The 25,955-nt window shown below is 36.1% G+C and overlaps 3 protein-coding genes and 2 pseudogenes across 3 annotated transcripts; 2 read left to right on the forward strand and 3 right to left on the reverse strand.

The window, feature by feature from the left end:
• Positions 1–702: 702 nt before the first annotated feature.
• On the forward strand, positions 703–5,570 carry LOC145593825 (uncharacterized). The gene is made up of 15 exons (XM_081650193.1): positions 703–855; positions 981–1,078; positions 1,171–1,271; positions 1,489–1,567; positions 1,780–1,840; positions 1,969–2,015; positions 2,096–2,188; positions 2,278–2,368; positions 3,335–3,383; positions 3,876–3,992; positions 4,080–4,227; positions 4,416–4,508; positions 4,592–4,660; positions 4,941–4,983; positions 5,100–5,570. The coding sequence occupies exons 1-15, from the start codon at positions 807–809 to the stop codon at positions 5,198–5,200; spliced, it is 1,239 nt and encodes a 412-aa protein (XP_081506319.1). The 5' UTR covers positions 703–806; the 3' UTR covers positions 5,201–5,570.
• A 344-nt stretch (positions 5,571–5,914) lies between these two features.
• Positions 5,915–12,770, reverse strand: LOC145595170 (alpha-mannosidase 2-like). Its single transcript, XM_081651545.1, has 4 exons — positions 12,034–12,770; positions 10,479–10,628; positions 10,229–10,261; positions 5,915–9,233 (listed from the first exon to the last, which is right to left on the reverse strand). The coding sequence occupies exons 1-4, from the start codon at positions 12,622–12,624 to the stop codon at positions 6,489–6,491; spliced, it is 3,519 nt and encodes a 1,172-aa protein (XP_081507671.1). The 5' UTR covers positions 12,625–12,770; the 3' UTR covers positions 5,915–6,488.
• An 814-nt stretch (positions 12,771–13,584) lies between these two features.
• On the forward strand, positions 13,585–15,272 carry LOC145595132 (GTP-binding protein At2g22870-like). The gene is made up of 4 exons (XM_081651500.1): positions 13,585–14,083; positions 14,309–14,378; positions 14,563–14,725; positions 14,827–15,272. Exons 1-4 carry the CDS (start codon positions 13,603–13,605, stop codon positions 15,034–15,036), a joined length of 924 nt encoding a protein of 307 aa, XP_081507626.1. The 5' UTR covers positions 13,585–13,602; the 3' UTR covers positions 15,037–15,272.
• Positions 15,273–15,506: 234 nt separating this feature from the next.
• Positions 15,507–16,783, reverse strand: LOC145596159 (bi-functional coumaroyl CoA and feruloyl CoA ortho-hydroxylase F6H2-1-1 pseudogene; annotated as a pseudogene).
• An 830-nt stretch (positions 16,784–17,613) lies between these two features.
• Positions 17,614–18,250, reverse strand: LOC145595679 (phosphopantetheine adenylyltransferase pseudogene; annotated as a pseudogene).
• Between the last annotated feature and the right edge of the window lie 7,705 nt (positions 18,251–25,955).

The raw sequence follows: 25,955 nt of genomic DNA on the forward strand, positions 1-25,955 counted from the left end.
GACAAAAAATCTAGAATATAGTCTTTGAAGATTTAGACAAACTCGTTTGCACATGTTATATGCTTATGAAATGCACATTTTCACAAGATCAAAATAAGTGTAGAAAGCTCCGCTGATACGACACGACATGTAGACTATAATGTTCATAATTATAAATACAAGATCAACACAATTGACACGACAAAAAAAATTAAAGTTAAAATCACAAAGTCCACAGATGTTTCCAATTCCGGATAACTAATGAAGGAGTTAGCCCCTGTTGTGATTGACTGAATTGAACTTATTGGAGCTGAACTGAACTAAACTGAATATTTTATGAGAGAAGAAAATTAAGATAAGAACTGAACTGAAAATAAGCTGAAAAGAACAGACCCTTAATCAGAACAACAATTTCGAGTTAATTCAACTCCCCCTAGGGTGTATTTTACATAATGATGTTGTTGGAGTGGTTGTGCCACGTTTTGTTCTCCCTAGTTTTATTTTTATTTTCTTTGGGGCTTAGCCTTCATTTGCAAACAAGAAAAAAAGAAAAAAAAAAATCAATTCCATATAACCCAAAAAAATTTAAAAAGTGAAATGAATAAAAGAAAATTTACAAATTACAACCATTTAAAATTTGTATTTTGTAAATTGCAGCCATTTAAAAAATAAATTGCTGCCAAAAGTTGTACTTCTGATCTCTATAAACAAGAAGTGGGAGAAAAAACTCAAATAGTTGAAGCAAGGCTTGACCTTTTTAGCTAACATCACTGCGAAGCTCCTCAAATCACAAAACCCAGTTCATAGTTCTACACTGCGATTCATTAATGGAAGATAAAGCAGTTGCTGTGATCTTGGTCGGTGGCCCCACGGAAGGTATAAATCAGATTCATCAAAAGATCAAAACTTTCCTAATTTAATTGTATACCCATTTGATTAATTTCTCAATTGATAGTAATATATTGTGATTTCATATGTTTGAATGTATATGGTCATTTCAGGAACTACATTTCGACCGTTATCATTCAATACTCAAAAACCCTTGTTTCCTATTGCTGGCCATCCTATGATCCATCATCAAATTTCTGCTTGCAAAACTGTATGTTATCATATATACTTGTTATTAATGCTGAATTTTGATGATTAATTTATGTTAAACTTTGATTGATTGAAGGTGTATTATGTATGTAGATACCAAATTTGGTTCAAATCTTTCTCATTGGATTATATGAAGAACGTGATTTTGCTTTGTATGTGTCTTCAATCTCAAATGAGCTGAAAGTTCCAGTTAGGTGAGTTTCTAATTTTGTTTTCGAGTTTTCGGCTGAGCTTTTCTTAGAGGAATCTGTGACTTTGAACTAATTTGATATCATAGAAGAGTCAAGGTTGAACATGAGAACTTCATGTGATCTCAAATTGAACTTGTCATATTGTTTTCTTTGAAGATATCATGACTCAAGGGGTTTCTTCAACTGAATTTGAGCATTTAAAAATTTGTCTCATTTTTAGATATTTGAAAGAAGACAAACCACATGGGTCTGCTGGTGGATTGTATCATTTTAGAGATCTGATTATGGAAGATGGGCCGGTTCGTAACCAACTTTTTACCTATATTAGTGATGGATTGTAATCATGTACATTCCTTTGAATATTGAATGAACGGCTTTCATCTAGCTTTCTATTGTTGAGTAAATTTATTGGCATCCTACCATATCAACTACATTTAAATTTAACAGAGAAGTGAGGACATTGACTCAGAATCACTGATTTCTTTTTGTTTCCTCTCCTCTCTTTTTGCAGTCACATATATTTCTTCTGAATTTTGATGTCTGCTGCAGTTTCCCACTAGCAAACATGCTTGGTAATGTAAATTATAGTTCTTTAGTTAGTTTGCATGTTCGATTTGTCTGCGGTGACGTACACTAATGGGATCTTTGAAGGTACTACAAGTTAAACCCTGGTTGTTTTTGTTTGTTTTGACTCATTCAGATGCCCACAGGAGATATGGTGGTATGGGTACATTGTTAGTAATTAAGGTTGGTTACTTGTTAGAAGCAGTCTTTAAAATTGCTTCAATAATTCCCTGATTCACCCTTAATAGTGATTCTATCTGCAGGTTTCTGCTGAATCAGCCAACCTATTTGGTGAGTTGGTTGCCGATTCTGATACAAAAGAGTTATTGCACTACACAGAAAAGCCTGAGACATTTGTATGCGCCCTACTCAAGTGTCAATAGTTTCTGCATTGTCATTGTAGGAGTTTTTATATCTTGTTGTTCATTGGTTTGTGTGACTGCAGGTTAGTGATTTGATAAATTGTGGCATATATGTATTTACTCCAGAAATTTTTTCGGCTATCCAGGGTGTGCTTGCCAATCAGGAAGACAAAGGTTATTTCCATTATTTCTGCAATCTTTTCCTTTAAATATAAAAGGGGTGCAGGGAAAGGAGGGGTGGGGGGCTTTATGCTAACTTTTATAGTCAGTACTCCATTTTTTATAGTCTTTTCACACTATTGGTCTCCTTTTTCTTACTGGGTGGGCAACAGGGTGGATGTATACTGTTACTGTTAAGTCTTAAAACTAACTTTACATGATATGACTCATACGAGTGCTAGTCTCAGTCATGCTTTTCTTTCGTGTAAATTGTAGAAGATGATGGAGCATCCTCTTTTATGATTGTAAAAACTTGACATTAACCTCATGTAGTTTTACCAATATTTTGTTTTTTTCGTTGACTATTGTATTTATGTAATGCACAATGCGATAATGTGTTGAAAGTCAAAGAAAGATTCACAATGCACTGCGTTCCTCAGAGTTTACTGCCACTCTGCCAGATATGTTTATTCAGTTAGTTCAATAAGGTCTTAAAACTTAAGCTTTTTATGTGAAAAGGAAGTGTTAAATATGGGAAATGATATGAAAGGCTAAAGCTTTTCCTGAGTTTTTTATGTTACACAATCAATTAAGATTCTTTTGAATTATTTTCTTCGTTTGGTAAAAGACAATTAGATTGAAACGTATTAGAGTCATGGGAAATGTAAATTAGCCAGTTCTTATTCCTTAATTTCATCAGTGATTTTATTCTAGATTTTTTATTCAGACTTTGACCTTTGAGCTGTCTTTGACTTTTTGTGGCTTATATAGATATATTACCTCTCATGCATGTTACACCTGTAGCATATTTTTTTTAGTAGATGATGATAGAAATCTATCCAATCCTTTTGTGAGCGGATGAGTGAAGCAATTAATTCTTTGTTGAGATGTCATTACTAGTCAATTTACAGTCAAGAGAAGAACCTTCTCTCTGCAACTCTGCTGTTAGTTTTCTTTACTGAGAATAATTTACATTCACAGGATCTCTACGTCGCTTGTCCAATTATGAGTCATTGCATTCAGCTACGAGGTATGAGCTAGCATTCCTATGACTGGGTGACTTTTATATTTGAAATTTGTTTACCAACTTTTGCATGAAAATTAGTTTAGTTTACTGAGATTTCTTGTAGATTAACTATGAAACTATGTTTTGACTTAATGAAGAAATGTTCTGATAATTGGCATATAACTGTTATATTTTCCAGCCCATGAGCTGGAATGTGATGATTGTTTCCCTGCTAATCTGACATGCTGTGGCTGTATCTCTTGAAACCATTTGGGGGTTTTACCTTACATTTATCAACTGAACACCTTCAGAGTTAATTTTAAGGCATTAGAATGGTTTCTATCTTTTTTTTTTTAATGAGAAAACAAAATTGTATCTTGGCTCTTTAAACCAAAAAAAGAAAGCTCATGTGTGTTACCTTCAATGTTGGCGATAGAAACTATCTGTATGCACTTATTTACTTCAGAGCTCTTTAGCACACTGATTGAGATCTGATATCAATAAAATTCTTAAAAGGGCCCTCCCTGCAGATTTTGTAAGATTGGACCAGGACATTTTGTCTCCTTTGGCTGGAAAGAAACAATTGTATACCTATGAAACCTCGGATTTCTGGGAACAAATTAAGACTCCCGGGTATGTTCTTTGACAAAACTTTTTATATTAAACCATTTAACTTTGGAGTGTCGATGCTAAATTGCAGTCATGTTTGATTGTACACAGCATGTCCTTGAAATGTTCTGGGTTGTATCTTGCTCTATTTCAGCAGAATGCTCCCCATCTTCTGGCTAGTGGGGATGGTACAAAGAATGCTACGATTGTAGGTGATGTTTATATCCACCCATCAGCTAAAGTACATTCGACTGCAAAGGTAACAAAAACTTGTCTAATCATTACTTGTGATTTGTTAGTGTATCTCGATGGATATGTACTGACATAGGGTCTTATCAGAATATATTCATAAGTCTAAAACACATATTCTATAATTTGTACTTTAAAATGCTTCTCTTTTTAGAAGCATATAATACACAGTTTCTAATTTTATTTTTATTTGCACAGATTGGTCCAAATGTGTCAATATCAGCTAATGTTCGCATAGGACCTGGTGTAAGGCTTGTAAACTGCATCATTTTGGATGATGTTGAGATTCAGGTACTGAATAATGAAAATAATACTTACTAGTAAAAGCAATACATTAATTGTAATATGACTTGATACTTTTTAACCTTCTGCAGGAAAATGCACTTGTTACACATGCTATTATTGGATGGAAATCTTCAGTTGGGAGATGGTCACGTGTTCAGGCAAGTTTTTGAGTGATCTAATTTCTTGTATTACGAAGATTATGTTTGGTAGGGACTTGGGGGAAAATCATTTTACAGTTAATGTGGTTTATTCCATTTCCTCTAATTTGGTATGTGAAGGGCTGAAATTGTTTTCCCAAGGGCAAAATATGATTCTATTTTGTAAAGAGAATGTAACATTAATAGCACAGAACCAAATAAAAGAAAATCATGTTTGAAACTAATCTTTGTATAAAGTTCTTTGATCATCACATAACTTTACATTGAATGTTTCATATAGGCTAATGGTGATTACGACTCTAAGCTTGGAGTTACAATCCTTGGTAACGACTACATCCCTTCAGTTCTTATGTCAATCTTAGGGCTTGTTATCTTACTGCAGAATTTTTTTTTTTTACTAAACACTTTAGATTCTGAATATAGAAATTTCTCAATGCAGGAGAATCTGTTAATGTAGAAGATGAAGTTGTTGTCATTAACTGCATTGTTCTTCCAAACAAGGTTCTTAATGTGAGCATGCAAGAAGAGATCATATTATAGTTACGGAAGCATTTTCTGATTTTCCTCACATGACTTGGAGTGGGCATTCATGTAGCCGACCCCACTTATGGGATTAAGGCTTTGATTGATTGATTGATTGCCTTGGAGTGGGCAGATAAAGTGTCTGAGACTTGATGTTTTGGCTGATGAAACATCTTGAGCAACACATACTGAATCTCTAATTTCTGAAATACTGGTCAAAGCCAAAATCTCCATGACCTCATGTATCTATCTTTGAGAAGAGTTTTGCAAACAATTTCTTTTTTACTGCATCAATCTGATTGAACAAGTGAAACTTCATATCTACCTCCCGATGATTACCATTACATTCATGATTCATGGCATTTTGGTTCGTCTTGATGTATATATGAATAAATGCAGGCCACCGATTTAGAACACAAATGTGGGAAAGATAGCCTGATGAGCTAGACAACTTTTCAAATGCTTTCAATGAAGTTGAGCGGGAAAAAACTTTATTAAATTTTCGCCCTAGTCCCAAACTATTCAATTAGCATGACTCCAATAATTTGTACTGGTACCCCACCCCTCCCCCATAAATAATAAAAAAAATAAAAAAAAAATAACCAATCGAGTAACAAATTCAGAAAAATTCTTTTTCCTTCAAAAAAAAAAAAAAAAAAAGAACTCAGAAAAATTCTTCAAAAAAAAAAAAAAAAAAAAAAAAACACACACACACACACACTCAGAGAGCAGTATGCACTATAATACTATATAATCATTGACAGTTAGCAATGCAGTAAGAGAACATTTGAGTGCTACAAGAATTTTTTCAGCGTCTGTCAATCTACCAAAAATAAGTATTGTTCTCTTGCATAATCAGTCACATCAAAAAACGATACAATTTCTATCACCTACACAACTACCTCTAACTTACAGGGTTTTGACCATATCAACAGTATGGAAATAGTTCATTCACAAAACAGGCTTTCTTACACAAGAACCTGAAAACATACAACCACAATCATCCTAGAGATCTGTAAATGGCCGATCAAGAACTTCCTCATCTATCACTTGGACCGAGTAACCATCATTTATCTGGGAACAGAATCAACCAGCAACATCGGCACATCATTTTAAGGGCATGCCCTAAATGCTTGTGTACAAGAATGATGGACAACAATTACATGCTGCTATAAAGCATCTTGGTACACACTCTTCTCTGAGACACTGATATATGCAGATTCATTTCAAGATAGTGTCCCCAAATAAATCATTTCTGCATCAAAACTGCAAGATGAAGACAATTAACCAAAGGGTTAGCCTGCTTTCATTGGTGAGGTCGTAACTCAAGTTTGTACGCCTGTATTTCCATGGGAGGGATGACAACATGCCCCTCTTGCACAACATCTCCAGAAAGCTCAGTATAACCAAGCATCTCTGTATCGTCGTGTAGGAGATTCAAAGATGCTGCTTTTACGTGCATGACATCCAGGTCTTTGAACAAGCTATAAAGATTAACAGGTTCATCTGCTAATTTTGTGCATTGAGATCTTGCAGTTCGACAATATGATGAATCCCAACCCCGCCTCTGAAATAGTAGAACAAACCTTGGATCTTTTACAGGATGCTCCAAAAATGAATACTTTGAAGGCCGGGGAACTTTGAAGTCCACAATATGCAAATCACATGGTAAAGAAGAAGTAAGAGGGGAGAAGAATCTCGGTGGTGGTGGTTGTGGGGCAAGTTCTTGTGCTTTCTTAGCAATGAACGCGTGTATGGGATAATTCAAGTGAGAACCAATACAATGGGACAGCAAAGAAGGGTTTAAAGAAAGGGCTTTCGAACTGGGATCTAAAACAGAAGAAATATTGGACTCGGGAAGGATGTGAAATACAACAGTCATTGGACGGTTGTCAGTTACCCCTTGCCCAAGACCACGCCCATCATCATTCAGCAAACGACGATCAAGCATTATCTCCAGCCATCCATTTTTTAGGCTTGCCACACCCAGTGATTGACGTGAATGAACTGAAAACCGGCGACCATCAAGTCCTTGCATAAATGCAAGGGAGGGCATTGGGTAATAATTTCCCTGCACAGGAATCTTATCATATGTTTCTCTCCGGCTCATCTGAAAACCATTTAAATCAGAAAAGAAAATCTTCCTATTCTCAATGTCAGTCTTGTATCTGACTATCAGCTCCTTGTCATTAAACTGATCCCCAAGAAATTCAACATGATATTCCTTCTCAATGACAAACTCCTGGATGGTATTTTCCCCATTATAAACTCGAGTACTGTGAGAGATAGGTGCTTCATCCCATTGAGTCTTTGGATAAGAATACACTTCCTGCATCAAGGGGCCTGTGGTAACCACCAACTGTCCACCAGCTTCAATGAAAGGATGTGCATCACCCACAGGTTTAAACAGGTATGCACCACTTCCCTCGCTACTGTACACACTTATCTCCTCGCCCACATTATTTAAAGAACCATCACTATTAGCAACCTTAATCAATAAGCCAAGATTTGCATTGAAAGTAAGAGTTCGATGACGATTCTGAATTACAACCACCTCTCCCTCTATTTTTGAGCAAGCATATGGTGCAGGACAAGGTAACTGATCCGAACTTGAAATTTTCAATTCTGCCAGCTTTGCTTTCTCACACTGCCCTGCTCCATGAACAAGATAATACATTTGAAGCCCCAAAGCAGGAATAGAAGCTTTCCAGTGGACACGATGCCTCCCTGTAAATATTTGGCCCTTATCATGCTGCATTTCAGGAGAAACCTGGCTCTCAATACAAGTCCAGTTGGAGTCCAAGACACTTACATCTGGTCTGTCAACAATCGCCATCACAACCTCATTTCTGGTTTGCTCCAGAGGATTAAAGATGACCACTGATCTTGCAGCTCCTTCTTGGACAATAATACCCTTGTGAATAGCCTGTGCGTCATACTTGGATCTCACTTGTTCTGGTTCAAATTGAGAGGGATTTTGTTCATTTTTCTCAAAGCGAATGCCTAGCAATACTTCAATAGCTTTGGACATGAAAATTTGCAAATCCTGCAAAGAGGTATGCATTCGAGTTCCATAGTCCTTGACCACATGATTCTTAGCTGTACCAGTTACTCCATCATGATGCTGAAACAGGGCTAAATTCCTCCTAGCAGCTGTCAACTTGTGTGCATAACTAGCCGGCAACTTTTCACATTGAACTCTGTGACAACGCCCTAATAGCAGTGCCATCAACATTTCTGAGGCGCGAAGTGTATGCTCCAGAACACGATCAACAGCCTTAAAGAAAGGCCTTGAAACATAATAGCCACTCCAATAATCTTGCTGCCTATCAGCATAAGTAAAGAAGTCTCCAGATAAAGAAGGAAAACCTTCAATTTCTCCAGATCCGATCTCGCCGGGAAGTGAATAATTCACTCTCTCGGCCTCCTCACGGAGGGTTCGAAAGTAATCATCCAAAGTGCCAAACTTTGCCTCTGCATTTAAGCTGGGATTAGAATTAATATAATCGAATAACATTTGATAATTCCTAAACTGTGCCTCTGCTTCATCTATGCTGACATAACGGAAGTCATCTCCTAGAGGAATAAGAAGTGTGTTTGTCCTGTACAAGGTTGACTTCTTTCTGTACTGATCCAACAGCTTTCCTACTCTCTCCTGCACATTTTCCTGATTTGTCTCCACGGGATGATGACCCCAGGGACAGAGTTCATAAATGAAACCCCGCATCCGAGCAAAATCGAATTGACAACATACAGCTGGCTCAGGTCCGCACGTATGGGGAACATCATACGAATAGAAGGGCATCAAATGCACAAATATATCTGTAGTTTCCAGGGCATCCCAGCTCTGACGCCATACAAATTCCAAGTTTTTATGCAAGGCTAATTCCTTTTTGAGCTCATAGTGAGTCCTTTGTATCAGCATGTTCTCAAAACCCATGCGTCGGAGAAGATATGCCATTGTAGGAGAGTATCCAAAGGGATCAATTGCCCAAGCATTTCTAGGAACCACTCCAATGGTCTCATTTAGCCACATATTACCCTCAGTCATCTGATGCATAAAATTAGATCAGACAGGAGCACAAGCAATATAAAATGCAGCAATAGTACTAAATAACTTTAAATTGATGTATAAAATCATCATCTGGCTGACCAAAATAACATAAATGAGCTACTGTAAGGTCTAGAATTCTAGAAGGGGGGAAAATAACCCACAAGGCATGGCATGACATGCAAAAATAATACAACTTTACATGGATACACATAGTATAGCCCAATCAACAAAGTGTTATGGGCTTATGGCTAACATGAGATACATATAGACTTGATAATCAAAGAACTCAGAAAATGGAATAAAATCCACACATAATCCTCATAGCACGATTACACAAGCAAAAAAGTTTGTTAATGTAAGATGGTCACTATTTCAGAAAAATGAATCATGATCTCTGCACAAATGCCTATATACCAATTTATATGTTGTCAGATAAGACAAGTTATCTTGGCCGTCATAACCATCACATAGCAAATTTTATCTTTATAAGAATTACCAATCATGAAGATCAGAGAAACTTAGCCAGCCCTGTAAGCAAGAGAAAATATGTCCATAACAGGGGTACAGCTATAGAAATACTCGGAATAGCATGATGGCCACTTACAGCTAGATACTTTCAGATCGTTGAACTAGGCTAAGAATACAGAATTGTAGACAAGTATCAGGCCTTTGATCTGTGCCTCAAATGTGAATTTAGATAGAATAGCAAAACATGATTTTAAAGATTTTGCTTTCAGTAAAGACATAATAATAGAGCATAAATTGATTTTAAATAAAGCTAGAAGCATCGATGATAACATGGTCATCTATGGGTGGTATAAGCTGGGATCATTGAGCATAGCTACAAATACAAACACCTCAGATAGTGTGAGGGAACAAGGAGCTCCTGTTCCAAACTATTGTTGTTCGCAAATATCATACATCAAGTGCTAGTGCACAAAGGCCCTTATTGTAGGTGTAACATAGAAGAGAATATGTAGAGATAACCTCACCTGCTCAATGATAGCATAAAAATGGGAGTTGGCCTGCACACACACAGGAAATAGATGTTAGCTGAGTTTCAAATACTATTTAGTTTTATCTATTTTCCCACTATTCACCAAAGTATCCTATAAAAGGTTGTGTTATATAAAAAATAACTTGCTACTACTTACTAAATAAATCAATCAACAACATAATTTAGTAATTGATGATAGCAACAGCTAAACAGCCGCAATACAGTCAATGTCAAAAAAGTGTTACCTCATCATTCATTACCCAACCACCTCCGACAATTTCTAGCTGCCCATTCTTCACTAAATTTGCAAAAGATTCCCTTTTGCTCTCTGAAGAATCCCTCCACCACCTCTCCAAGTATGACATCTCCTCCCATATAAACTTGCGCCGTGGATCCTAAAACACCAAGTTTCAAGAGGAAAATTAATTGATAAACTCAAAGGTGTGTTAACTTCAAAATTAATTAGATGGAAGATATGATGAAAGAGGTTAATGTAGCATTGCAATAAAAAAGATTACTCCATTAGTGGTTCTAACTGTGTAACCAAAAATGGTAGAGTTTTTAATACAAACTCTTCCATTAAATTAAAAAATAAAGTGACTCGATGATTCAAAAGTAAGCAACTAGATCACTAAGTAGGCAATACCCTGGATCCAAAATTCTGGAGAAAGTAAAGTAACATTTTCAAATTGTTAACGTGACAGGTTAATCCTCCAACAACTTCAGAAAAACAAGATTGGTAAAATGGGGTCAGGATGAATGTAACTTACGGCTAGTTTGGTAGATGGGAATGAATTTGTATGTAAATTTGTAAGAAAAGTCCTATGACAATTCCCATAGTGATGCTAGTTAACCACCAGGCATCTCTTTTCTTCACCAGTTTTTACTGTCATCCATACACTAGAGGGGTGGTAATGATACATTATGGAGAAAAACACGAGTTTGGGATGAAATTGCAATACCACGGACATTAGGGTGATACTTTCTTAGCAATGCTACCCTTAAATGTACATTCTCATCACTACCATTTTACTACCTAGGTCCTAGAAACAGGCCATAAGCGAAAGGGGAAGCTGGATTAGTTGACACCAGTCAATATTATTGTTACTAGGAATCTTCATACTACATTAAGCACACATGTTGGATCTCAAAGCTCCAACTAGAATCTATTACCCTGAGTAACATAACATATAACTAACATAATTCTTTAAGGACAGCCCCATTTCCACTTGGAAAAGAGACTCGGCGATTGAACAACATGCATCAACTCGAATTAATGGTAAAGCAGAGGAAAGCATTTCCATAGAAACCCAACAATATTGAGCTCATAGTAAAATAAATCTTAATTTGAGGCTCATAATATACCCTGTAATGTAATCCAATATCAATGATGTGCATCTGTTTGATGGTATCAAACAATTAATCATATGGAGTACATCAACAAAAAAGACAAAACCCAACAAAATTTACCTAATACACCTCAAATCCCCCACCCAAAAATGTCCATTGCTATTCATGGAAACTCTAAAATAACATAAAATCCAAGAAATTTCACATCAACATGGTAAAAAAGTGCCCTATTGAACCAGAACCTCGCAAAGGTCAACCTGACTCATAAACCACCATCTCCAACTAAGCACTACAAACTCAAATTACCAACTTTACTCAATGCAGCTCACAATTCTAAAACTAACCCACTAAACAAAATACTGCCAACAAAATCAACATCATAAAAACCCCAAATTAAACCATAAACTGTAAAATAAATCCAATCATATAACATAAGATAAGAAAACTTACTTTAGATAGAGATTCAACAATGGTATCAAGAATATGACGAGATTGACGATCATAATACTCATCAACAGTAAACTTCCAACCAGGATCATTATGAGAATGAGGAACAACAATAATCTTCAACTTCTCATTATCCCATTCATTCCCTTTATAAGTAACCATCCACCCTTGCTTCCATGGCCCACCATCAACATCCGAAAACTCAATCTTATCATACAGATCTTTGGTAGTAATATCAACAGCAGCAGCAGACGAAACGACGTCGTTGTGAGAAGCAGAGGGTAATTTCCTGAGGTTCGGCTTTCTGGGTCTGGTCGAAGAATGCCGCCGTGAGAATCGGGGGGAGGAGAGAGAAAATGGGCCGAAGCGGAAAAGCGCCGCCGTGAAGAGGAGGAGAGAGATGGATAATCCGATAGTGAAAAAGTGGGCCCAAATGAAGTCACGCAATTGGGTTCTTCGCCGTGATTTGCGGTGGAGCTTTGATTTTGTCGGGGTTGTGGTGGTGGCGGCGGTGGTTGTTGTCGGAAGAAATGAGCGGGCCCACCCAGCGCCGCCACTTCTGCTGCGGTTACCGAGGTAGGAGGAGATGGGCATTGTAGAGAATTTTGGAGGAGAGAGAAAAGATCTGAAATTTGGAGAATTTTCTCTCTTTTTTTATTTTATTTTTTTGATTTATGACTTTTCTTGTTGGTGTTTTTGAGAGTGAAGGAGGAGTGTGGAATAATGGTGGAGTGGTATTGTAGATTCAAGATTTGTTGTTGTTGAGGTAGAAATGTTGTTTTTGGTCTTGTTTTTGTCAAAAGTGGTGTGGGAGTATCTTTGTGTGATTACTTGGATTTTTCGCTGTATTGTGTGTGAAATTTGTTGCTACAAAAAAAGTGTCATTAGTTGTGTGTTTCTTTTTACCATTGTATTGTAATTGGGAATGGGTGTGATTGTGTGATATTGAAAATCACTACGTATTTATGTTAGTTTTATGGTAAAATTGAGGTTTGAATTGTCCTTTTATGTAATCACAATGTTTTTATTAAAAGTATTATATCCAACTAAAACATACACGTAAACCGTATTCACATTCACTTATACGATCTTAGACCAAGCAAAGTTTGGTTTAGTGGTAAAATTTGCATCTCTCAATCATGAGGTTATGAGCTTAACACCCACTAGAGACACTCTGGGGTCGGGATCCCCATACCTTTCCCCCCACTCCCAAAATGTGTAGTCCCCTAACCCGCTCCTGGATGACCTTGTAGGGCCCTTCTCAACCAAAGTGTCTAGTTTGCTAACCTGGTCAGGGTGATGATTGCAATGATTTCTAATACCCTTTCTCGGGACTATATAAACACATTGGTATGCCTATTGTGTTTACAAACCAAATTTTATGATCCTAATAGTCGCCCACACACTCAAATTCAATATTGGGATAAGTTCCTAAAATTGGACAAAATAATCGAAAGTATGGATTATAGCCTTCAAAGTATGCTAGTGTGTGTCTGTGTGGTATATACTCAATATAGTGCAATTGGGAGAAGAAGAAAAAACTAGTAAAAACTGGCGGGTAAACATAACAAAATGCTGCTACTAAGAACTCGTCTCATCATCCCTCAATTATCATCTTCTCTACTACCCACCATTTCCAACCCTTCAAAACCCCTCAATTTTTCTCTCTCTTTTCCTCTGCAATCCTCATTTTCTCTCTCCTCAACAACCCCCATTTTCCATAAACATGCATTGTCAAGCTCCGCAGCTCCTCCACCGCCTTCGGACGCCACCAAATTCACCAGCACTGTGCTCTTTGTGCCGCCGGGAGTCGACCCGAATGACATAACCGAAGATATGATCTTACCCGGGTCTAACATTGTTGTCGGACCTTATGCGGGTCATTCCCAGATTAAGGAAGTTGCGTTTGTGAAGAGTAGTAGTAGGGCTAAGGATTGCCCCATTGATGGGTTGCCTGAGTTTGCTGTTCTTGGTCGATCTAATGTTGGGAAATCTTCGCTTATTAATACTCTTGTTAAGAAGAAAGAGGTTGCTTTGACTTCTAAGAAACCAGGTTCTGTTTATTCTCGAATGCCCACCACCTGTTTGTTTAAATTCCTCAATGAAAATTACAATTGAATTATTTCTGAAGTGTGATTAGTTTGATATGATTTGAAAGAAATTGGGATTGGATTTTTAGGGGAGATTCGTTGTTGGGGTTATTTGCGTATGATTCATACTTGTGATTTCATTTGTTTTGTTAACTATGTGTTTGATTTGGGTGTTGAATTATCTGCAGGGAAGACTCAGCTTATCAATCATTTTCTGATCAATAAGAGTTGGTATATTGTTGATTTGCCTGGATATGGGTGAGTATCAATAATTTTGGTTTTATGATATGGGTGATATCCGTAATTCTAGAGTCTATTTCATACTTGGAAATAGCAATTGTGGATAGATTGCAATTATGCATAATCGCATTCAGTTGTGCAACATTGATAAAGATCATTTTTTATGCCTGATTTTAGTCATTTTACTGATTTTCTTACATAGGTTTGCCAAAGCGTCTGAATCTGCTCGAACAGATTGGTCTGCATTCACTAAAGGCTACTTCTTAAATAGAGATGCGCTTGTTTCTGTGTTACTCCTAGTTGATGCAAGTGTTCCCCCACAAAAGATAGATGTAGATTGTGCTAATTGGCTTGGGCGCAACAATGTATCCAATTTTTGAACACTATACTAACGTTTGTTCATTTAACATTTTTGAATGTGATCTAAACGTGCTACTAATTTTCGTTTCTTGCTGATGCTTTTCAGATACCTATCACCTTTGTGTTCACCAAGTGTGATAAGATGAAAGGCGGAAAAGGTGTACGGCCTGAAGATAACATCAGAAGTTTCCATGAGTTAATCAGACAGAATTACAAACAACATCCCCCATGGATCATGACTAGCAGTGTCACTGGTCTGGGCCGAGACCAACTTCTACTCCACATGTCACAACTAAGAAACTATTGGGATAGTTAGAAAGTGTATTACAGTAGAAGATTTTCTGGTGTTACAACTACTGCAATATCTACTTACTCTATCTTTTGCAAGTTTGTATAAAGTGCAATGAAGTTTTGAAATTTACAGAAAAAAAAAAAAAAAAATGCGAAGATGCTTATGTTGCTTGATATACTATTAATACTCGTATATGACACTTACATTATGCTGAGCAAAGACATCATCTATAAGCTAAGTGGGATGACAATTTGAAACAAGATCTGTCTGCATCCAACATCAATATCTTTATTTTACTTTCTTATTCCTATATATCAAGCATCTGTAACATAAACTTCAATTCTTGTTTTAATTTAGTACATACGAAGTACTCCGTATTCCTTCCGTAATACAATACAATTGTATCTGAGCTTATTATTGATCTTAACAAGTAACCCTGTATTATTCCTTTTTCATTCGATCATTTCGAATTGCCTTTCTCATCCCTAGAAAGATCATATCTTAACAAAATCAAGGGTCCCCTTGCCATCATGAGCCTTTTTGTAGAAGTACAAAGTATAGTCAGAATACAACACCTCCTTGTATTTGGGTTCCTCATCACTCTCTACCAAAACTTCCTTTAAAGGTCCGATCACCTTGCTAGGCTTTGGGTTCACAAACAGGGGAATTGAAATCCTGTCTTTACTTCCATTTGCTATTACACGGTGTTCTATGCTCTTGTACTTGCCATTGCTCATGATTTGCAGCGCGTCACCAATGTTAATCACCAGTGCCCCGGGGATAGGTGGGACATGGACCCAACTTTCTCCATCAGGTGCTCGAACATAGAGTCCACCAATATCATCCTGCAGGAGAATGGTAAAGGTGGACACGTCTGAGTGCCTCCCTACTCCTACTGTAAGTTCAGGTTTCGGACACTTTGGGTAGAAGTTGAGATTAATCCTTTTGGAACCCGAAAGAAGTGACCATTTTTCCTCATTGATCTCATGAATGTTGAGTCCTTTCATCAAGACTTGCAGGAGGGATTTAATAACAACTTGGCACTTGTTCATATAATCCAGAAGTTGGTCCCTGAACATCAATGGTATTACAGATAATTATATTGCTGAATTTAGCGTTCTCATGACAAAACAGTAATATAATTAGTGATTGCATAATGCAGCTTAACAGTTAATTACCTGCAAATAGTAGGCCATAAAGCAAGAGCCTCATCATCAGAGACATAAAAGAGACTGAGGTAATCCTTCCATTCTAAGGCATTCTCAACCTCCGGTATAAAGCTAGTACTTAACCTTACATGATTGCTAGGTGAATTCTCCTTGAAATAATTCCTCTTGTCCTCTGGTGGCAAGGCAAAGAACGCGAGAGTTGCTCGTTTCACATCCTCAAGTGGCACCCCATGGTTTATGATCTGAAAGAATCCCCACTGATGAGCAGCATCACATACTGATTTTAAAACTGCTTGGTCATCCCAATCAGACACATCAATTATGGGGATCGACGCCTCTTCCATGATCCTCATGTTGGAGGACCTCTCTGATAGAGGTTGTACATACTCCTTTGGCAAATCCTTCAATTCCATCTCCGATAAACCTTTCACTCCATGCCCCGATTTGATAAGAAAAGTGTTTAGATCTGTTTCATGAGCCATTTTTCGTAAGGTTGGTGCAAGTGCAAAATTGGTCTTTGTATTATGGGTGAAATTTATAATGTGTTGTTCTAATTCTTTGTCTTGCTGAAACAATTTTCCTTCAAGAAAGTCAGCAATCATTTAAGGTGTATAAATGATCTTACATTAGCATGGACTGTCCCTTAAGAAAATAAGCAATATATCATTAGCATACAATTCTGATCAGAGTGATCACTTATTCAATTAATTCTCCCTTATCACAACGTAGTATATTTGATTATTTCAATTTAATTTATATATTCTTCGTGTAGTCATCAGCAAATAAATAACTGAATTAAATTAAGTAATTTGATCGCTACTTCAATTTAATCTTCCTTAATGTACTCCGTAGTACGTTTATTCCTTAGTTATGATGGTAAGAATAATAACAACTATGTATTCTACGAGTAACAATCAAAATGCTTTTAATTCAAGTTAATAAGGACAGTAATTATTTACAATCCAATAAAAGGATCTATACAAACAAAACACTTCATTAACGTAGATAATTAGTACAAAGCATTATTTTATTTTTTTTTGAAAACTTTAGTACAAAGCATTTAGTGATCTGAGTAATTGACTATTGACATAAAAATCTACCTTAAAATTACGTTTCAATTAATAGTACTCGTACTTGCTTTTTTGAAAAAAAAAAAAAAGGTACTCGTACTTTGTATTAAATGTTAAATAACTACATTAGTAATTCGTACTAATACAAAGTGTCATCATTGAAGTATTATTTTAATACAATTATCGCTATATTTTTATTATAAACTTCTTAAAGTACTCCCTAATATTTTAGGTTGTATTTGTATCAAATTTCAACTATGAGTATGGTGTAAATTAGACTCATATATTGCACGATTGAAACAAAATTTCCAGAAAAATATGTAAATTAGCCCAAGTCAATTACATTATTTACTTCATAATTTATTAAAGATTGATAAATTAAGATTTCTGACAAAAAAAAAATAATAATAAAAAAATTTCAGGCTTGTTGTTGAATTCCTAATTTCTCTGCCTCAAGCTTTCTTAAGGTTGTCGAACTGAGCTTATCATGAGTTGTTGCATCAGATACTAAATCTACAACTTGAATCTTTAGTTCTGACAGTCCCTTGTCAGCTCTCTTACGATTGACCGACAATCCTCCGGCATACGTCTCCTTACTGACTACAATGGCCTCCAAATTTTCATCAGTAATAGAAGGACCATAAGGATCTACAATGGGTTCCACTTGAACAGCGAGCTCTGGTTTGATGGACTTAATATAATCTTGCACGTTTTGCATCCTTTTCTCGATAGGTTGTATCAATTCTGCATACTGCTTTTTAGCCAGCATAGGGCCATCACAAACTCCAATCACAACGCCATCTCTAGCAACATCAGCTGCAGCCTTGAGGAAGCGGCGGTGACCATCGTGCAAACGGTCGAAAGTGCCGCCAAGAACAACAGCCGAAGATGAATTTGGAGGAGAGAGATTCCAATTCAAAGTTTGTTCATCATTGCTTTGTTCTACAATTGGATTAGTTGGTGTCATTGTCAATTTGTGGAATTTTAGATGGTGTTTTGAAATTGGTTGAATGAGAGAACAAGGTTGGTAAAAATTTGGTTGAAATATCAGTATTGGGAAACAAAACACGTAAGTACACCAAGAGTATGTATATAGTATTTACGACTAGGTTCACTTGTTTTTTTTAAAACACCATTATACTACTCTCTATACCTCCATTTCTGTATCAAATTATTATAATAAATTAATTGCAACTTCTAAAAAAAGAAACCCCGACACCCAACACCACAAGCCACCGCCGAAACCCTAAAACCCAACACAAAACAACCCCGACAAACCCCCGAACCTACCACTAAACCACCCACAATCAAACCCAAAAAGATCTCTGAGGAGGGGCAATGAGATCGGCGGTGTTGGCAATCCATTTGATAAGACAAATGATGGAGTTTTATAGGGTAAAGAAGAAAGATCTTCATATGGTCTTTATTGATTTAGAGAAGGCATATGACAAGGTGCCAAGAGAGATACTTTGGTGGGCAATGTTGAAGAAAGGTATCCCACGAAGGTATGTAGACCTAGTTAAGGATATGTATCGGGATGTGTCAACAAATGTGAGGACATGCGGAGGGTTGACAAAAGATTTCCCTATTACAACCGGATTGCATCAAGGGTCTGCATTAAGCCCTTTTCTTTTTGCAACGGTTCTAGATGAATTAACTAGACCAATTCAAGATGAGGTTCCATGGTGTATGCTGTTCGCAGATGATATCGTTTTGGTGGATGAGACTAAGGATGGGGTTAATGTCAAGTTGGAGCAATGGAGGCAAAGGTTGGAATCTAGAGGGTTTAAGCTAAGTCGGAGTAAGACTGAATATTTGGTATGTCGTTTTGGCACTCAGAGGGGGACAAGCAATGAAGTGGTGAGTTTGGATGGAAAGGATTTGACCATGAGTGAATGTTTTAAGTACCTAGGGTCGATCATCCAGAAGAATGGTGACATTGATCAAGACGTGACCCACAGGATTAAGTCAGGGTGGCTTAAATGGAGAGCGGCCACGGGAGTGTTATGCGACCGCAGCATTCCCTTAAAGTTGAAGGGAAAATTCTACAGGACTGCCATAAGACCAGTGTTGCTCTATGGTACAGAATGTTGGGCTTCTAAGAAAGAGCATATTAAAAAGATGGAGGTTACGGAAATGCGCATGTTAAGGTGGATGTGTGGAAACACTTTAAGAGATAGAATCAGAAATGAGGTTATTCGCAAGAAAGTAGGTGTGGCGGGCATTGTAGATAAATTAAGGGAAAATCGTCTGCGTTGGTTTGGACATGTAAGACGGAGACCCGAGGGTGCACCGGTGCGAAGAGTGGAAGAGTGGGACCATGGAGGGATTAAACGAGGAAGAGGGAGACCAAAGATGACTTGGTTGGAAGGAGTGAGGAAGGATATGAAGTGCATGGATTTACGTGAGGATGAAGTTTTGGATCGTAAGGGATGGAGGAGAAAGATTTATGTTGATGACTACACGGAATAATCAAATTTGGTTCATGTTAGCCGACCCCACTTTTGGGATTAAGGCTTTGATTGATTGATTGATTGATTGATTTGTATTTTCTCATTCATAATATTCGACCACATTACAATCTATATAGACAATAGGAATAACTAACCCTAATATTCCGGGAAATGATTTTGGCACACCCCCAATTGATTTTGGCACACCCTTATGTGAGAGCACAGTTTTCTATGCTCTTCTCACATAAAGGTGTGCCAAAATCAATTTCCTAATATTCCTTATTATCTGAACTTCCTAAATCTATTCACAATATATATCATATACTTCCTCCGTTTCTATTTAGTTGACGCGTTTGATTTAGGCACATATATTAAGGGGAGGAGGGAGAGTGATAGAGAATGAAAAAGCAAATGGGGTAGCTTGTAAATGTTAGGTAAAAAATTTACCCAAAAAGGAAACGTGTCAACTAAAAAGAAACTTCCTAAAAAGGAATACGTGTCAACTAAAAAGAAACGGAGGTAGTATATCTTTTCACAATAATATCTCATATGATATTATTCTCATAATATCATATCTCAATATTTGTGGCTAACAAAGAAAGCGATAAATGGTGGTATTTGTTCAAACCACCCACCGAAAGGAAAGAATGGGAAGGTCGTGATCGCAGCCGAGGTCGACAGTGGTCAACAGTGGCATTAAGAGGAGAGAGCAGCAAAGGAGACATTGAGCCATTAAGGGCAAGCAAAAAATGGTGCACGTACGTAGGTGGCTGGGTGGTGGAGGGGAGCAGAATAGGACCGGTGGTTATGAAGCTGGGCAAGGGGAGGAGAGAGAGTGATGTTTAAAATAAAAATATAAAAAAAACTTTACCTGCTTAACCGGTTACAAGTCACACCGGATCATTTTTGGAAGATACCCTTCATAGTTGGGATTATTCTATAATAATCCATAGTTGAGATTAATTTGGGAAGACTACCAATAGTTGGGATTAATCATGTGAATTTTTCCTAAAGAAAACACGGAGTATAACACGACATTTAACTTGATAGTAATTTTTTTGAACACACATTTAACTTGATAGTATACGCCTCTTTATATTTGTAAAGAAATTGACAAAAAAAAAAAAAAAAAAAAAAAAAAAAAAAAAAAAAAAAAGGTGAAGTTTGAATAGTACCAGTCTTTATTTTTTTTTAAAAAAAAAATATCAGTCATTTATTTTAAATCAATGATCATATATTTATCCACTTTATTAACTAAGTGTAAAAGAGTGTATAAAATAGGGAATTAAAAAAAAAAAAATAATAATAATCCCTTCTTCTTTCTGAAAAAGAAGCAGGATAGATTTTTGGATCCTAGTAGAATTATAATTCTCCATTATAGTATATAAAAGGGTAGATTTTCAAATCCTATTAGAACTACAATTTTTCCAAGGAAATTACACCGTTATAAATATAGTTCTCCTATCTTTCGAATCACAATATTCAAACACTTCTTTTTTTCTATTAGTTTAGCACTTCTAATTTCTTCAAAACCTTTGAGAAAATTGTTCATGATCTTGATCATGGAAACAGAGAGTAACAACAACAATATTGGAGAAAGTTCAAACTTTGAACAAAGGGTTCAACATTGGATAAACAATTACCCCTTCTATGATTTTATGGAAACGGAAAATACCATAAAATCTACTCTTTTAGACCAAGATTGTGAGGTTAATAGTGAAAAATACGTCAATTTATCTTCGTTGAAGGAAAATACAGGGGAAGATGAAGTTGATCATCTTACCCTTTCACTTTCTATTTCTACTAACAACAAGACTAGAAATACTTCCATTAATTCGTCTTCTCAAAATAGCAGTACTCCCAATACATTCGAAGCCACACCCAAATGGAGCTTTACGAAAGTCCTAAAATCAAGCGACATTAATAATGAAGATCGACTTTTACTCCACAAGAAATGGGTGTATGACACCTTCAGCAAAAGAATTCTAGAGGAAAGCAAGAATGGTGGTTATCAAATTGATATCATTGATTGGGATGATAAACATGAATTTAAGATGATTTTTAAAATATGGCCATCAAGTGGAAGTTGTGTGCTCATTGGAAATTACAAAAGCAAAGTTGTCAACCGAAGAGGACTTAAAGCAGATGATGAAATTGGACTTCATTGGGATGGAATTAACGAGAAGATGTACTTTTCTGTGTTGAAGAGAAAAATAAATGAGAACTCTAATATATTAAAATTAGATCCTCCGAATAAAAAAGAGGGGATGGAAGAAAAGAGTAACTGAATTAGACAAAGTATTTTCATATTGCACACCTGAAGCAATATTTGCAACAAAGATATGAAAAGAATATACGAAGTAGTTGTCAGCTTTTTTTTTTTTTTTTTTTTTTTGGTTTTCCACCTAGTTCGCCCTTTGAGCTAATCCAGATTCAGAGATCAGCTCTGAGTGGTTAGGTTCTTGTCCCCTTCCAATTGTTGTTGCGGGGATCGAACACACAATCCTCCCTACCAAGTGTAGTCTTAATCACCACTACACCAACAGTCATTTAGTGTCAGTTTGTACTAAATTTATTGTTATTAATATTTCGAATTTATTTAACTTAAGCAAACATATCATGAGCACACAAGTAAAACGAGTGATCAATTATGCATTTGTATAATAGGCTTGAGATAACATAAGATCAATAAACATCATTTATCGTCATATCGTTATAAACTTGTTATGAGATGTTTGTTTTTAAATACGACTCCAAAAATTAAATACTCGTAATTATTTGATGCACATCAAATATATAAAATTAATTCCAAAAAGAGTGATCGGACATTGTAGATATGGTACTTCGTACCTTTTTATGTACAACAATATAAATACCTTGAAGATGCTGTCACCCATATATAAGGTTACTTTCTAAAACACAAAGATAAAATAAAACTGAGGGTTGATAAGGTAAAAGTTAAGCTCAGGTATGTAATCTTGCTCCAAGAATATAGAGTTATGATGTCTCAACTTTCGTTCTTATTTTCCTTGGGTTTGTCACTGGAGTAAACTGGAACCTCCCCTCTGTATACCTTCCATGGACCACCATAAAACATGGGTTTCATCAGAGGTACAGTCTCTCCTGGATGGTCTTCCCAATATTTTTCCTGCTTGAAGTTAGCAATGAATATTAAGAACCGAGAAAGCCTTGGGCCTAACTCCACCGCCTCATAAAGCACAGGCCAAGGGGCTAGTCACTAGTCTCACTACTACTTATCAGATAAAAAGCTCATCTGTTACTAGTAATGAGCATAACATAAAACTTTTAATAGCATAACAAAAGCTATGCAGCACAGTAGCACACAATTTAATACATGTTTTCCAACCTTTTAGCAATAAACCACACAAGTGACACAACCCAAAAAGGTTTTTTTGTTTTCATAGACAGTTCACCAACTTCTATTAAGGGATAGATAATTGAATAACAGGGTAGTAAACTTTACCAAAATGGTAGACCAACATTGATCTGTTGTTATGAGTGGCGGACAGTAAAAAGACTTGTATGATTACACTTCACTCTTCAATAATAACTAAATGTCACCCAGCTAAAAACACTGTATTTTCCCCTAAATACCAAATTATTCCTAAGAAGATTTTGCTAACCTAGGCTGTTCACACTCAGCTGTACAAAGCATTTAGGAATCTATCTTAAACATGGGCAATCTCTCAGAGTTAATTTACTTAGAATATGGATAAACTAACAGGAAAGTCCTTCATAATTATCTTTTATATATTGAGAGAAAAATAAAATAAAATTCTGAGCATTTATTTGTGCACTGGAAAAGCTGTGTCTATAGCCACATTGAAAACTACATTCCTTATGCTCACAGTAAAATACACTGCTTTCACAAGGAGCCAGATAAAAAGTCAAATCAATATTGCATTATCGACAAAAAGATAATATATCAGCAAGTGATAGGAGCCCAAATCTGTTCGTGTCAAGAAGTTCAAAAGGACTGAAGAATTCCTTGAAATTGTGGGAGTAGGTGGCCTAAATGGCAATTCTTGCATAATTCACTTTTATCAAAAAAAAAAAAAAATTACTTAAATTCTAAATCAGTCATAAGGAAGCAATCATAAAATAAAACCAAGATAATGCCATGGTTGATTTTTCCGCACATAATGGTTGCCTTAGATACTTATACATTAAAATATCCAGACAATGTAGGACTATGTTTTTTTTTTTTTTTTTTTGGGGGGGGGGTGTCCATAGAAGAAGTCACTTACTTTATAGAGTTGCTCTGTGATTGCTGCTCCAATAACTCCAGTGTAAAAAGCAGCAACATAAATAGTGACAAGAGGCGTAAATGATTTAGGCCGTCTGTAAGGTTCAATCATATCCCACAAAATTGTTCTTTCCCATTTGGTGTACACATAATCTGCATACTTCTTCCATAGATAGCTGGTCATATTGTCACTGAGAAAGAATGAGAGAAAATATAAGAATATTATCAAAAATCTCTGCAAGTCTTTCAACAACTAGTCTATACTAGTGTGAGAAAAATAAGAAGGGGATGAAAGGGAAGAGAATGTGAGAGAGAAGGGGATAAGGGCAGAGTGAAGGAGAGGGATCCATATTCCTTCTCTTCAAATAAACCAAATATTATTTAATTTACATCTTTTGGTAACGATCGAGTACCTTCAAGTGTATAGTGTGAGGAATAAATCGTAAGTAAACCAAAACACTTCCCTAATCAAGCAGCTTAAATTAATTGAGATGAGCAGAATAATGATGGGCAGAAATTTGGCATAAATTGGTTTAGTAAGGATGTGCCCATCCCACGCATACCCACGAATCATGATGTTCCATACAAACAAAATACTTCTGGGCATTTTGTCGAACAGGTGGTGGGCATAAACCAGGGCATGGCAATCGCAATTGCAATTGCAATTGCAATTACAATAAAGATCAGCAAGTTTTGTAGCTGAACCAACATTTAAAGCAAACCCAAAGAGGCAAATTTGAGCGTGGAAAAATCCAATCCTTAATTTAGAACATCTTCATATGAATTACAAAACAGAAAACAGATAATTAAACCAATTTTAATTCAAGAAATTCCAACTATATATTCAAGAAGTTTACAGAAAACAGATAAACCCAGCTCAAGAAATCACAAGTTCATAAAAAATCTGGAAATAAAAACTATCATAGGAAATATCAAATTGACACGCATAAGATTGTATATAAAAGTGATAATTAGATGATCATCAACAAATGGCTTAAACATCAAACATAAAAATTAAACTCACAAATCTAACCCTAAAGATATCAAGACTAGAAACATCAATTCATAATTGAAAGCATGGAGTAAGAAATTGAACGAATACAATGAAAAAAAACATCGAAGGAGAAGGAAAAAGACCTGGTAACAAGCTTCGATGATAGCAACTGCGATTGAAGTAGTGAACAAAGTGCAGATAAAAAAAAAAAAATTAATTAGGGGGTTTGATAAACCCTAGTCTCCCAATTGACATTTGCCGCAATTTCTTAATAATGGACAAGGGAGGGAGAAAGGAGTAGTAGTAACTAATATTTTGCTTCTCATGGTTGCCTAAAATAATACTCCGTATTCCGTAAAATGAGTTTTTTCTTAATTTAATTTGTACTTTGCCTAATTTGATTTACATATATCCGATCCCATCATTTGGTGTAGTATATGATTAAAAAACATATTTTTTGTAAAATATATGAGATTAATTTTTGAAATTTTCTAAAATAGTTTAATAAAATGAGATTAAATTGGAAATATTTTTTTTTTTTTTGTTGGTGTTGATTAAAGGGTTATAATTACTCCGCATAGTGACGAAGTTATATCGTACAAAGTAGACCATAGCCCCTCCTAGGTTCTCAAAAACCTAGCATCTTAGAAGAGCAATCAAGTACTCGTAATGGCTTGTGGTCAGGTAGTAAAGGCAAAATAGACGCATAAGGTTGAATGTGCTGTTTTTTAGTTGATCATGTGAAGTGGGGTGAAAAAAATTTGTATCATGTTCATGCAATGCAAAAGTGACTAAAAAGGATCATGTTGTTTGTTGGGGTACAAGACCTACAAGTAAAATCTTGTTGCAAACATTCCTTATTGCATTTTCCCTTAACAGAAATTAGCTGCCTGATTATATTGATAATACTATCCACAAATTGACACTCCTGTTTGATTAAAAAGTCGATATTCAAGTGTTTATGTGTATGGTGACGGATGCAATAGCAGA

Source organism: Chenopodium album, chromosome 19, assembly GCF_948465745.1.
Source record: "Chenopodium album chromosome 19, dcCheAlbu1.1, whole genome shotgun sequence".
Classification (NCBI taxonomy): domain Eukaryota; kingdom Viridiplantae; phylum Streptophyta; class Magnoliopsida; order Caryophyllales; family Amaranthaceae; genus Chenopodium; species Chenopodium album.